We start from the raw sequence: 12,464 nt of genomic DNA on the forward strand, positions 1-12,464 counted from the left end.
CAAAAAGGCTTAAAGAAAGTGAGATTAATTTACTATTTCAAGAAAAGAAAAAAAAAGAAAAAAGAAAGAAAAAGAGAAAGAAACACACATTAAAGTAAATGAAGCTGCTCTTTAATTTTCATGATTCTTTCTCAGAAATTTATTTTTTTTTAACCTGAAAACCTTCATTTTTCAGTAAGCTTTTGGTTGAAGAAGCTGAGCTTTCTCCCACACTTGAAGATTTTTTACCAATACCATTTCAGTGATTAGTTCTGTTCTTTCTGCCCAATCATATGTATTTAATAACATTAATCCACCTGCATTATCCACAAAAAGAAAAAAAGATAATTTTTCCTTTCCCCTCTATCCCAAAGCAGTAACTTTCTACCACTGGTGTTGAAGCTTTCCACTTCCCTCCCCCCGCCCCAACATATATTTCAGTAATTCTCTAATTTCTTGATTTAAGGATGCTTTCGCAATAATATGCAATGGATGGAAAGCACCCAAAGCTGAAGTTCTGGAGGGATGTTGATGCACTGTCTGAAACCCACTAAGCACTGGACATATCAGTTCTTCATTCTGCCTCATGCCTTACTGCCTTGGCCTTCCATAACATTCTCTATACTCCTTCAAAAAAGTTTCTTAAAATATCCTTTCAAAGCGTCTGCATCAGTTTCTTGTTACCTTTGAGTACAAGTCTCTGGAAATGACAAAACGTTGCCCTACAGTATTAAACATCTTTTTGTTTCTCCTCAAGAGGAAGAAAACTTTCAGAGTTCATTCTTTATTGAAGCCTATAGAAATAGGCTGTGTTTTTAGAGCAGTAGAACTATTCTGGACAGAGTGAGACTAAACTGAGCAAACTAGGAATGTCCCAGCACAGCCTGGGAAGGATCCTCACACCATGGTGATATGAGCTGGATGCTATTTGAGTTCACTTCTGCAACATCATTTGTTCTCATACCTCCCCTGTAACTTACTGCAAAACTCAGGTCAGAAGGTTCTGCTTCTGGGAATGCAAAGCTGGCAGCCTTTGCTGGAATAATTAATTTGTATTAACCCATATGCTTCATTTCAATAACGTTGTTCTGAATGCAAAATGAAAAATACAATATCCCAAGTCTAGCATTATAGCAATGGGCAATCAGTAATGAAATAGTTACTTCTGCACTTCATATAAAATACAGTGTTTTGCTTACATAGTTAATAATCAAATCACAAGAATATAAAGCAGTGACATTTCTCCCACATTCAGCTACATTGAAATCTTCCTGTTGAGTGAGCATTAAAAATGTTGTCTCCCGAATCCTTCTGCTTTGCCTTTCAGAAAAACTCCCAAGCCTGACTTTGCAGCCAGTGATAACTCCTGCACTCATGCGAGGTCGTGCCTACCTGAAATGTGCCTACAGCTCACCTGCCTGGGGGCTGCGCTACGTGGTGCTCTGGTCACGTCTGGTTGCACCAGGCAGGCAGGAGCAGATCCATCTGGACACCACCCTGCAGATGTGCTCCTACCTGGACATAAGCAGCGGACATCTCCGGCTGGGAGACACAGTAATGCAGCAATGCGTGGTCCGGTACTCAGTAGGGTCAAATCCCATCTGAAAGCTCCTCCGGGTGTACTTTAGGGCTGCACCTCACTCGTTACATTTGCATCTAAAGTGGAAAAAAAAAAATCAAAATGAAAGCCTGATTTCAAACAGGCTTATATAGCTGTTACCAGATTTGGGACATGTAACATTACTTTGGATTGCATGGTGTTCATGGAAGCTGTCCATTTTACTGTTTTCTAATGGCAACGTTACGCATCCATTACAGCCTGAACACCATAAAGCTGTTACAAGTAATAGAAACATGTGCCTGAGAGAGTTCTATCTTGCTGTTTGTTGTACTGTGCAGCAGCAAGAATCTACACTGGAGACAGACGCAGTTATATGTACACAGTAATTTTTATACTTGTGGACCAGAGACACAATAGCATCTTCCCACAGAAGAGAAAGTACATTTTAAAATAGAGCTAGGTTTACTTTTATGATCTTTTTTCACGGTGTTCTGCCTCTCTGATTCCAAATTTGTGGTTCAATAGTATGCTGAAAGATAGAATTCATTATAAAACAATCTTTAAGAAGTGTGTTTGATGGCTTACATGGCAACACTGATCTAGTGTCAACAACAACAAAACTGAAGCCAATACAAGACATAGAAAAAATTGACTTGTGTATGAATTCACGGCCTTTCATGGTACTAAAAAAAGACTTTTAAAGTTAAATTAGGTTCATAACTTTTACAGGCAGAGAGCCATTAGTGATGCTACAATGAACTGAAAGAATAAACATGGATAATGGCCTTGTGTTAAAAGTAGGTTGGAAATAGTCTTGACATTTCACAGCTCCTCTTTGAGATAGTTAAGAAACGCGAATAAGCTTTTTGCAGTTCTTGAAGAGATGAATCATTTATAACCATGGCACAATCTAGATAGGTTTTTCTCTTATTCCTCCTCATAATTATGCCTCCTGAGTTCAGAATCTGACGGATGCAGCCCTCACTTATAATACAACACAATGCAGAAAATTATGCCAGTTTTCAAGACAAGTTTGTGTTACAAAGAGATATTTTCATCAAAGCAATTTCACGTGTAATCACTTCAAATCTAGATTTAACAGTCCTGAGGGCTTCAGAGAAAATATAGTTCTACTAACTAGTTTCATCACCAAATCCTTATAAGACCATTTTTATTATATTAAGTTTTCTGCAAGCCCTTCTTGTCCTCTGCTGAAAACCATGTTTAATTTAGCTAGTTTGGTGAGGCTAAAATGTTCTTTTTCTTGCTAGAATTTTCATCTATTTATTCTTAAACAGAGTTTGTGGCCTTCTTGATTAATTACAATTAGCCATAAATTGTCACTGTTGAAAGCCAAACAACAAAGCCCCAGCTGAAGCTGGGAATTCAGTTTTACATAGTAGGGGTTTTAGAAAAGTACACATTTGCCATCCCACCCAGGATTTCTAATAACAGTCACAAAGGGGTGGACGCTCCTTTCACTTCTAGAGGTGTAAACCTGAAGCAACTCCACAAGCATTGATAGGGTTACCATGAAGGAATGGTAATGCTACCACAGGGAGATACTTGAAAACTAAACTTTGCTGCTCAGATGTGGTTTGGGCCTAGGATGTTGCAAACAAGATGCAAGTGGAAGAATTTTTCATTTAATTTGTTGTTTAATTACTTTCACAATGATTTATATCCAAGCTATATTTTATTTATCAGAAAGTCCCCAGGTAATGGGTTAGTCATATATTATCAATATATTTTAATACTCAGTCAAACCTTAGAGAGAAGTAGAGATTTACCAGCCAACATTTCTGAACTTGTATTGACTAAACAGCCAGTTATCTTTTAATGGCTGTCAGGTGTGCATTTCTCCTCCATCTTTTGGCTCCAATTTTGTTATTTCAGACAGTAATGTTGGCAGCATAACATTTGTGAAACTATTGCTGCTTAAATAAATCTATAACACACCACTGTCTATATTCAAGCTCTGAAAGAAGCCGACTCCATGTGATACAAAAATCCTGGCATTCTGAGGCCTGATTTATGCAATGGTGAGAGAGGTCATTTAATTCCTTGAGGCACAGCCACCTATAAATTATAGCGGCATGCTGTGAGTAATGAATTATGCTAAGAAAGGTGTTTAGAAAAAAACTGTGCAATTTAGCTCAGCACGGCAATCTCGAAGTTCACACAATGAGGAGCAATTGTCACCATACGTAAACTATCATATAGTCATTAAGGTTGGAAAGACCTCTAGCATCCTCTAGTCCAACTACTGACCCATCCCCAAAACGCCCACTAATCATGTCCCTCAGTGAGGCATCAACAGGTTTCTTAAAAACTTCCAGAAATAGCGATAAAATATGATAGGCATTGTAAAAAGAAAGTGTTTTTCTTAAACATTTACTTAACAGACTGGGCATTTTGTAGAACACTGCAACACAACAAAAATAAATCCAGCCAAAAGACCATAAACAAATATTTAGATATATAACAACGCTCATTTTCACTCAAGAAAAAAAGGAATGAATTTTCCCAGTGCTTAAATGTGAAACCCATCCCAGCTATTAGACTTGGCTCAACAACAGAAATAGGGAAAAATCACCTTATTGTAGGTTATGCCTCCTCTTAAAATTAGCTTCTGAAACTTCAGGCAGAGTGTGAAGAGCATCTCAACAGAAACAGTGCTCCAGATAGGCTTGGAATGAGGGAGAAGCAGCGAGAAGGGGAACTCCTCAGGAGCTACCTCACTGCTTCCCCTGGAATACTTACCTTCAGATCTGCTCCTCCTTTCTCCTTTCACAGGATCTAAAGCACAGCTGCTCCCTATAGAACCACTCATCCAGCCCCAGCCCATTGGCATTAATCTGAGCAGAACAGGACATCTGGAGGTCTTTTGAGCCATCACCAGACACCTTTCACCTGTAAAAATCAATTCCCTGCCAATCCTTCTCTTGCAAGGCATCTGTGTGCATGAGAGGCTCTACCTTGCAGCCCCTTGCCTACCTTTTGACATGGGCTGTGCTGCTCCAGTTTGGGAATTAATAGAGAAAATTCATACATTCTTCTGTACTGTACCCACAGCACACAGGCATTAAGTCAGTGGGCACAGGTATCCCAACTGCTCACCCCTAATGTTGAGAAGAGAGCTCTCTACAGGTGGCCAACATTAATTACTGACCTGAGCAGCATGACCTGAGATGGGTTCCACCCATCTATCACAGGACTGAATGTCTGGGTCAAAAAACTGCTTCCATCCACTCCCAGTACTCCAAACTGGCAGATCTCATTTTGGGGACAAGTGTCATGGCCCTGGGATGCTGTCAGGGAGGTTGCCCTCACTACACGTTCAAGCTTCCATAGATGATTCCTGCAATGCATTTAGAACTAATTAGAGATGTGGAAAAGAATGGAATGTTAGGGTCTTTTCCTGTTTGAAATGAGTAAAAAGGACAGATTTGGGAGACATTTAGACTCAAGAAGCTTTGAAAAAATTATGATGATTTTCAAGTTTTTAAGGGGAAATTTGCTAAAGTTGGTGACACCTCCCAGAATTAAAATACTCTCCCAAATCAATTCCCAGAGCTACCCAACCTCCACCAAATCGATGGCTGTACTCTGCTTCTCACTGAGTATGCAGCTCACAGGATTCACTGTGAAGTGGGAAGAAATCTGAGTCCACTTAAAGGCATAAACCTGCTTCAAAACACAGGAAATAAGACATTTCTTATCTACTAGGGCATTTTTCTAGCAGGAATTTGTGCCTATAAGTAGTTTTCTGCCCTATAGGAAGATGCACAGAGAAGGAGCAGCCCACAGCTGGTAGGGATCAAGTTGTCCCATCTGAGGACACCCTTAAACTCATATTATTTGATATTTGATCTGATGAGTTTGTGGAAAGCCACTGCCTAACATGTCATGGCCATCAGCATATGGCTGTCAGTGCTGCTTTAATCTCTTTGCTTTAAAAAAGCAGCATTCATAGATGGAGAAGGGAAAGAGGAGAAAGAAGTTGATTACTGAACTGAAGAAAAATGAGTGTTTAGCTGAAGGCAAAAAAAAAAAACCTCACAATGACTATCATAATAATGATGTGACAAACTGTCAACCTGTAGCTCCGTAGCCAACGAACATGGCTTGGTTGAGCACCTCACGAGGTAAAGGCAGTACAAGCAGAGCTGTGACAGAGAGACAGAAATGAAATATAGCTCATGATGGGTGTCTGTACACTGCGAGTTGGGTAAGCCATGCTCACTTCCAGAGATGCTGTAAGTAGAGACAGAATGAGCTGACAGACTAATAATATCTCAGCACATCTTTACGAAGCTATTCTTGATTCAGGTTTTTTATCAGCAATACACATCTTCTACAATGTGAAAATATACAGCTATGCGCAGGGAATGGGGATGGGGATTGCCCAGGGGTTTCTGGAAGATGCCCTTCACCAGCACCTCTGTGTGTGCAGCAAGGTGACTCCATTCTGGGTAAAAAGTAGAAAAGCACAAACAGCACAGCATTGGAAGAGAACAATAACTTTGAGGTAACAAAGAGGGATTTTTTCAACAGAAGGAAATACTCCAGAGCAGTGAGCAGCCCCTGTCCACAGGATCACGGAATCATTGAATTATTAAGGTTGGAAGGGATTCTTAAAAGTGATCGACTTCTACTCCCCTGCAATGAACAGGGACACCCATAGCTCCATCAGGTGCTCAGAGCCCCATCCAGCCTGACCTTGAGTGCCTCCAGGGATGAGATATCCTCCACCTCTCTGGGCAACCAGTGCCAGTACCTCACCGCCCTGAATATAAAAAACAGTTTCCCTATATCCCATCTAAATTTCCCCTCTTTTACTTTGAAACCATTTCCCCATTTCCTATCACAACAGAGCCTGCTAAAGAGTCTGTCACATGAACCTGGAAATGTTTTGGCTCTGCATTGGTTTTACTGGCTCCAGCCATGAAAGTAGTACCTGAGATGGCCAGTAAGAAACATGAAGAGCCTTAGAATCTGTCCAAGGGAGCTCCTCACCACAGAAAGTAAATCACATCAGTCTGCTGCTTCTTCATGGGTCACTTGAGGCTTCAGAAAGACAGCAACTGTAAATATGCCATCTGCCCATTTGGAATTGATTTACTGTGACACAAGCTCTTATTCCATTTCCGAGAAGGAAAAAAAAAAAAAAAGTCCCCCAAAAATGAGAGCTACAGTTTCAGAGCCTGCTGTAAGTTTGCTTTAAGGAAAAATTCTGTAGTTTAATCTTATGATCCTAGAAATGATGTTAGCAGTTTGGGTTTCGTGAAAGCAATGAAACATTAAGATGGCAGATGGTGCATGGGCTCGGCAGAGATAAAGGTTGCGTGACTGTGCTAGGAATCAGACATAAATGGCATGGCACAGCACATTGTGTTTGGTGGGGTTGTTTTTGTCGTTGTTTGGGGAAAATTATTTTATTATTTTTACACTATAAACCTTGCAGGTACTTCTGCATCATCTTTTTTTTATGGCAATAAGAAAGAAGTAACCTCCATTGCTGACATTGTTTCTGCATCTGGATGACTGTCAAACTAATTTAAATTAAAAAAAAAACCAAAAACACAACATTTAAAAACAGTGGGTAGGCTGAAGCCTGGAATCCAAGGGATGGAACACCTTCTCTACGAGGACAAGCTGAGAGAGCTGGTGCTGTTCAACGTGGAGAAGAGAAGGATCTGGGGAGACCAGATAGCAGCCTTTCAGTATCTAAAGCAGGGCAGTAAGAAAGAGGAGAGACTTTTTAACAGGGTCTGTTGTGCTAAGACAAGGGGAAACAGATTTAAGCTGAAATGGAAGCTTTAGCCTGGATATAAGGAAAGAGTTTCTCACAATAAGGGTAGTGGAAACAGTGGAATAGGTTGCCTGTAGAGGTAGTGGATATCCCATCCCTGGAGACACTCAAAGTCAGGCTGGATGATGCTCTGTGCATGTGATGGAGCTGTGGGCATCCCTGTTCATTGCAGAGGAGTAGGACTAGATCACCTTTAAGAAACCTTTCCAACTCAGACAATTCTATGATTCTGTGATCTCAAGGCCAACATCCTAAATTTGACCACAAGCCACCCACAAACAGTGCAACTCTCCCTAATTAAAATGATTTAATATTAAAACCCTAGCAAGGTGCTTGGGTAACTGAAAAAGAAATCATGTTTTAATATGTAATGTTATTAATTGCTGAGATGGAAGCTATGTTTCTTTGCTTGTTAAAGACATCAAAAAATCTTTCAGTTCTCAAGGTTTATGCATAAATATTTTTAACACTTAAGCCTCCAAAAGCTTTTTCAATGGTAAAAAGAAAAAAAAAAAAGAAAAAAGCAGCCCTACAAGCCAGATGAACAGGAATATACATAGCTATATTATTTCCGTTCAACAAAAGCACACACTGTTGACACTGGTTTTTTGCTGCAGGTCTTCTGCACTGTCACTGCATTTGAGAAGAACAGTCCTGAGCAGCGGTCATTGCCTGAGCAGAGCAAAGGTTTCTACGCTGGGATTAAGGTAATGCTGTTACCCCTGGTTCACTGACTTCTCCAGCATACCCCTGGGGAATATTTATATATTATCTGACACGCTCTGGAAAACAGGGCACAGAAACACAGGCCATAACCAGCGTTTCTTTTACATTCACTTTGAGAAAAGGTTGTAATAAACTATGTGGCTTTCAGTCTGTTTGTAAAATGCCCTGAAACACTCATCAGAGGAGCATGCAGGTGTTGACACTAATGCAGCATAAAGAATGTGCACAACTACATCTGCTAGTAAAGCCCGAAGTACTCTGTGGTTATGTATAATTGTAGACACACCTACAAATTGCAGACTTCTATTCCAACTAAACCAGAGCAAAATAAATGAAGATATGGCTTTTTATCTACTGGCACTACAAAGAACATATTGCTGAGGATAAGTCATATTCAGCACAAGTTCTGGGTCTGATCCTGCCCAAGGATGGGACTGTCAGTCCGGCAGTACTTTGAATATTTGAATATCCTAACTTGAGCTCTATGGGAATGGGATCTAGAATATCTGGAAGCCTGTTCAGTGTAATGCTGGAAGAATAGTTAAGGGCTGTCAGGCACTGGAACAGGTTACCCAGAGAGGTGGTGGATACCCCGTCCTTGAGACACTCAAAGTCAGGCTAGGCAGGGCTCTGAGCACCAGATGGAGCTGTAGGTGTCCATGTTCATTGCAGGGGAGTTGGATCAGATGGTGTTTAAAAGTCCCTTCCAACTCAAACGGTTCTGAACAGGAATCCTCATTTCCTGCCTGGGCCCAACTGCTGCTTCTGCTCCTGCCCCAGGAGAATAGACATGCAGGAACCACCCAGCCCGAGCTCCTCTCCCAGTGCACTGAAGCTGTAATACATCATGTACAGAGAAATCCTTCTTCCTGCCATAGCAGGGAAGAGGAATTGGGTGAAAAATGCTCTCACTTTGCACTTGGGACAGAGAACAACTACAGAGTGCATAATCAAGAGGTAGTGCTGCACTTCAGGCTATGAATGCTGCAGGTATTTCTCTCAGCGCACTGCAATAGGAGCTCCTGTCAACCAAAGATGTTAAATGTGAACAAATTCTATGGTAATTAACAAATCTATGGTAAAAAAAATCTATGGTAATTCTATTTTCAGCCTTAATAAAACACTGCTTTGAAATGAGGAAATGAGAAATAATTAGATACTACATATGATAAACAGATTATTTTATTATTATTTTTTTTTAATTTCAAGGAGCATTAAAACATTTTAACAACAATTTTACCTTTGGAAAGTTGAAGATGATTGATTGTTATGAAGATTACTGTTATCATGGAGATTACTGTTATTTTAAAAGCAATTATCTTGGCCTGCGATTAAAGACATTCAAAATTTCATAAATATCAGCATCGTCTTCCTTAATCTGTCAAAAGGATCTAAAAATGATCTTATTTTCAGTTTTTACCAGAATCGTTACAAATTGCAGAAGATGGCAAGGAGCATGTTTTGACCATCCTGAGCACTGTGCCCATTACCTGTTCCGGGTACAACAATTCATGTAAAATCACCTTGCAGCTCAGTACTGAGGATCTGGGTGAGTCTTATGGGTCAACGTGATTACCTTTTTGCTGCATTTCTGTTACAATATATCTGAAGGAAATCTAACAGAAATTATAAGACTTTAATAACTAGGAAGGGCAGAGGCCATAAAACCCACAACCTCAGTCAACAATTTGCAGAATAAAATAGATGGTATCACTCAGGCTTTTGGCATCAGAAATACCTGAGTAGTGGCAGTGTGAACAACAGTCCACAGAGATTTATGGGTGAAATAACTGTGAAAAGAAGAACTTTTAAAATTCCATTTTAAATTTTTGTAGCAGCAATGGTCTCAGCTAAGACAAAAATAAAAAAAACAATTAAAAAAAAAATCATCAATTATCAATTAGAAGTTCACCTGCAGATTTATTATTCACTAAATGTGTATTGAAGCCTTTTTTCTTTCTTCTTCTGGATTATAGTTGATGTCTCTCTCAATATAGAAGAAAACATCATTCTTATGATAATATATTACTCTCTCACTAAAGATATTTTTTTACTTGGAAACATCGACAATGTCATTTAGAAAATTCTCTTGCATTTTTAACTGGTATATGCTTTCTGAGGTTAATCTGGTGGAATATCATGCTTAACCAAGGGGAATATTCTAACTTGCCATTTGCACTAAATAAAACACCCATCCATTTTTCTAACAAGGGAATTATTTTTCTTCCTAAGATGGTTCAAGAGAAAAATGTTTAGAGAGAAGATTAAAGTATAAAAATCCAGTTTCAAAACAAAATAAAAAGTTACCAAAGTGTGGATTTGATTCCCTTTCTGAATCCCTCTCCTTTTTTCCCCCATCCTCAGCCAAATAGACAGGCAAAAACCAAGAAATTATTCAAATGATATCATAACACAATGATCTTAAACTGAACAGTACCTTATGGTTCCAGCAGCTGTGTTGGCTCTCATACATGGAGTACTTTGCGTTTCTTCATGGCTCAGTGCTGCTCCCTTCCCCATATTGCTCTTGGCTTACTGTCTTTGCCAGTGCACCATGCAAACATTTGCTGAGCTCATGGGAACAGATTTTCTCTGATATGGAGTTAGCTGAGAATGCAGGCTGCTGCGTGGTGGGATAGCCCTGAAAACTCTGAGCAACAATCACACCTATAGGGATCAAATGAGAATTAGTCACTTAAACAATCAGGGTACTTTCTGAGTATAGCAGATTGAACTGAGGTTGATGCCTTGCCACAGTCTTTTCCAGTCCCATAATATGCATTTCACTGAGAAAAAGAGGTGAGGTAAGAGATGCAGAAGCAGATTTTCAGGTTGTCAATGGGCATGATGTGTTGCTACCAAGACTTGCCAGGACAGAGACACAAATCAACCAATTAACTAACCTTTGAAGGAGCTAGTCACTAAAGAGGCAAATCTCCATCAGTTTAATCAACACATTTCTGTAGCTTAAACTAATGACCAACTCTGACCTCTCATTACTCCACACTGAGGGTGCTTCTGTGCTTCACACTTAAGCCGGTGTTAAACAGTATATCTGTATGTACTTAAGGATGATTACATATTGCTGGGTGCATGCACAGTCACAGGTTTTAATATCTGTTAGATCCATTTGTATGTCTGAAAGAATGCTGTGGGCTTCTGTAAAACATAATGTCGGCCACGGTGCTATAAATTGAAAATAAAAACAATTTCTGTTGAGATTCGCTTGTACTGAGTAAATTAACAGAGAAGCTCCTTGTCTGACTGAGTCCATCTAACAACACCATTCTGTTAATTATGTAGGGAATAAGTGATAAGAAAGCTAATTACAAGCACGGAAATATCTCTCTAAGTTCAGACAATATCATAACGAATACCAAGGCACAGCAGAGCAACTGAAGTTCAGCTTTTGTTAAGTTTATCACTGCTATTTTGACAAGATGATTTCCTTTGATTTTAAACTTTTGTTCTGGGTTGTAAGCAGAGCTCATAAGGCTGTAATGGCAATAACTATTCCTCATGGAAACCTCCAATTTAATTGAATCAAGAACCTTGAATATGAGCCAGGAGTTTTCTATAGGATGTAAGGCATACTTTAAGGATTGGGAATGAGAGATAATATGCTATTAACATTTGCAGGCTTTTAGTTCAGTTCCTGGAGACCCCTACAGGGTTAATTTCAATTAGGCTTTATGGTTCATTTCCATAAGGAGCAAAATGTTGCTTATTTGCTCTTATTAGATATACCATCCTAATGTACTTGAATACCATCTCCTATAAATTATTAAGCAATTCAACAAATTGGAAAAATTATATGGAAATCACTTATTTTCATATCAGATTCATTCCATTGCCACAGTTTCTATAACTGTTCTTATCTGCTGATAATTATTGGTCTGGAACAGAAAAGTAAATACCAAACACAAATGTTAGCAACCCTGAAATCAGTAGTGGGATTCTGGTAGGCTGGAAAGGCCACTGTTTCTTTCTTTACCCACCACAGAATTCATAGAGGGTTGGATGACTTCCTGAGTATCAGACAGACATCATCCAAAAAAGACCATGCTGTCATGATTGTGCTCATAAATAATATTAACAAAGTAATTGTAAGAAGAATTTTTGTTGTGTTGTTTTTTTGTCCTTTCTCTGGGGCCTTAGAATGGAGGATCAAGACTCAAGGAAAATGGACACTACTAGCCTTGCTGCTAGAAGACATTCCTTTTGGAAAGATACAACGATCAAAGCTGTGTGAATAATTTGAGTTGCCATTCCCATATTGACTTTTTTCAATACCCATCACTTCTCCACCCATCACAGATAGTTAAAGTGCTAGTATCATCGTAACTCATGGCATTTCCATAGATTTTTAGGGAATTTAACCTC

The 12,464-nt window shown here is 39.3% G+C and overlaps 1 protein-coding gene across 4 annotated transcripts in view; it reads left to right on the forward strand.

The window, feature by feature from the left end:
* The window catches only part of LOC107317000 (von Willebrand factor D and EGF domain-containing protein-like), a 162,922-nt gene that overhangs the window by 46,600 nt on the left and 103,858 nt on the right, over nucleotides 1-12,464 (forward strand). For 3 of the 4 annotated variants that reach the window (XM_085552978.1, XM_015869184.3, XM_085552981.1), the window contains exons 5-7: nucleotides 1,307-1,533; nucleotides 7,973-8,062; nucleotides 9,495-9,630. In XM_085552978.1, the coding sequence (XP_085409104.1) occupies nucleotides 1,307-1,533; nucleotides 7,973-8,062; nucleotides 9,495-9,630 (453 nt within the window). Of the gene's footprint in view, nucleotides 1-1,306; nucleotides 1,557-7,972; nucleotides 8,063-9,494; nucleotides 9,631-12,464 lie in introns of all 4 variants that reach the window. The other variant, XM_085552979.1, reaches the window with a different exon arrangement.

Source organism: Coturnix japonica, chromosome 7 (assembly GCF_054131305.1).
Source record: "Coturnix japonica strain WE chromosome 7, WE-NBRP24, whole genome shotgun sequence".
Taxonomy (NCBI): domain Eukaryota; kingdom Metazoa; phylum Chordata; class Aves; order Galliformes; family Phasianidae; genus Coturnix; species Coturnix japonica.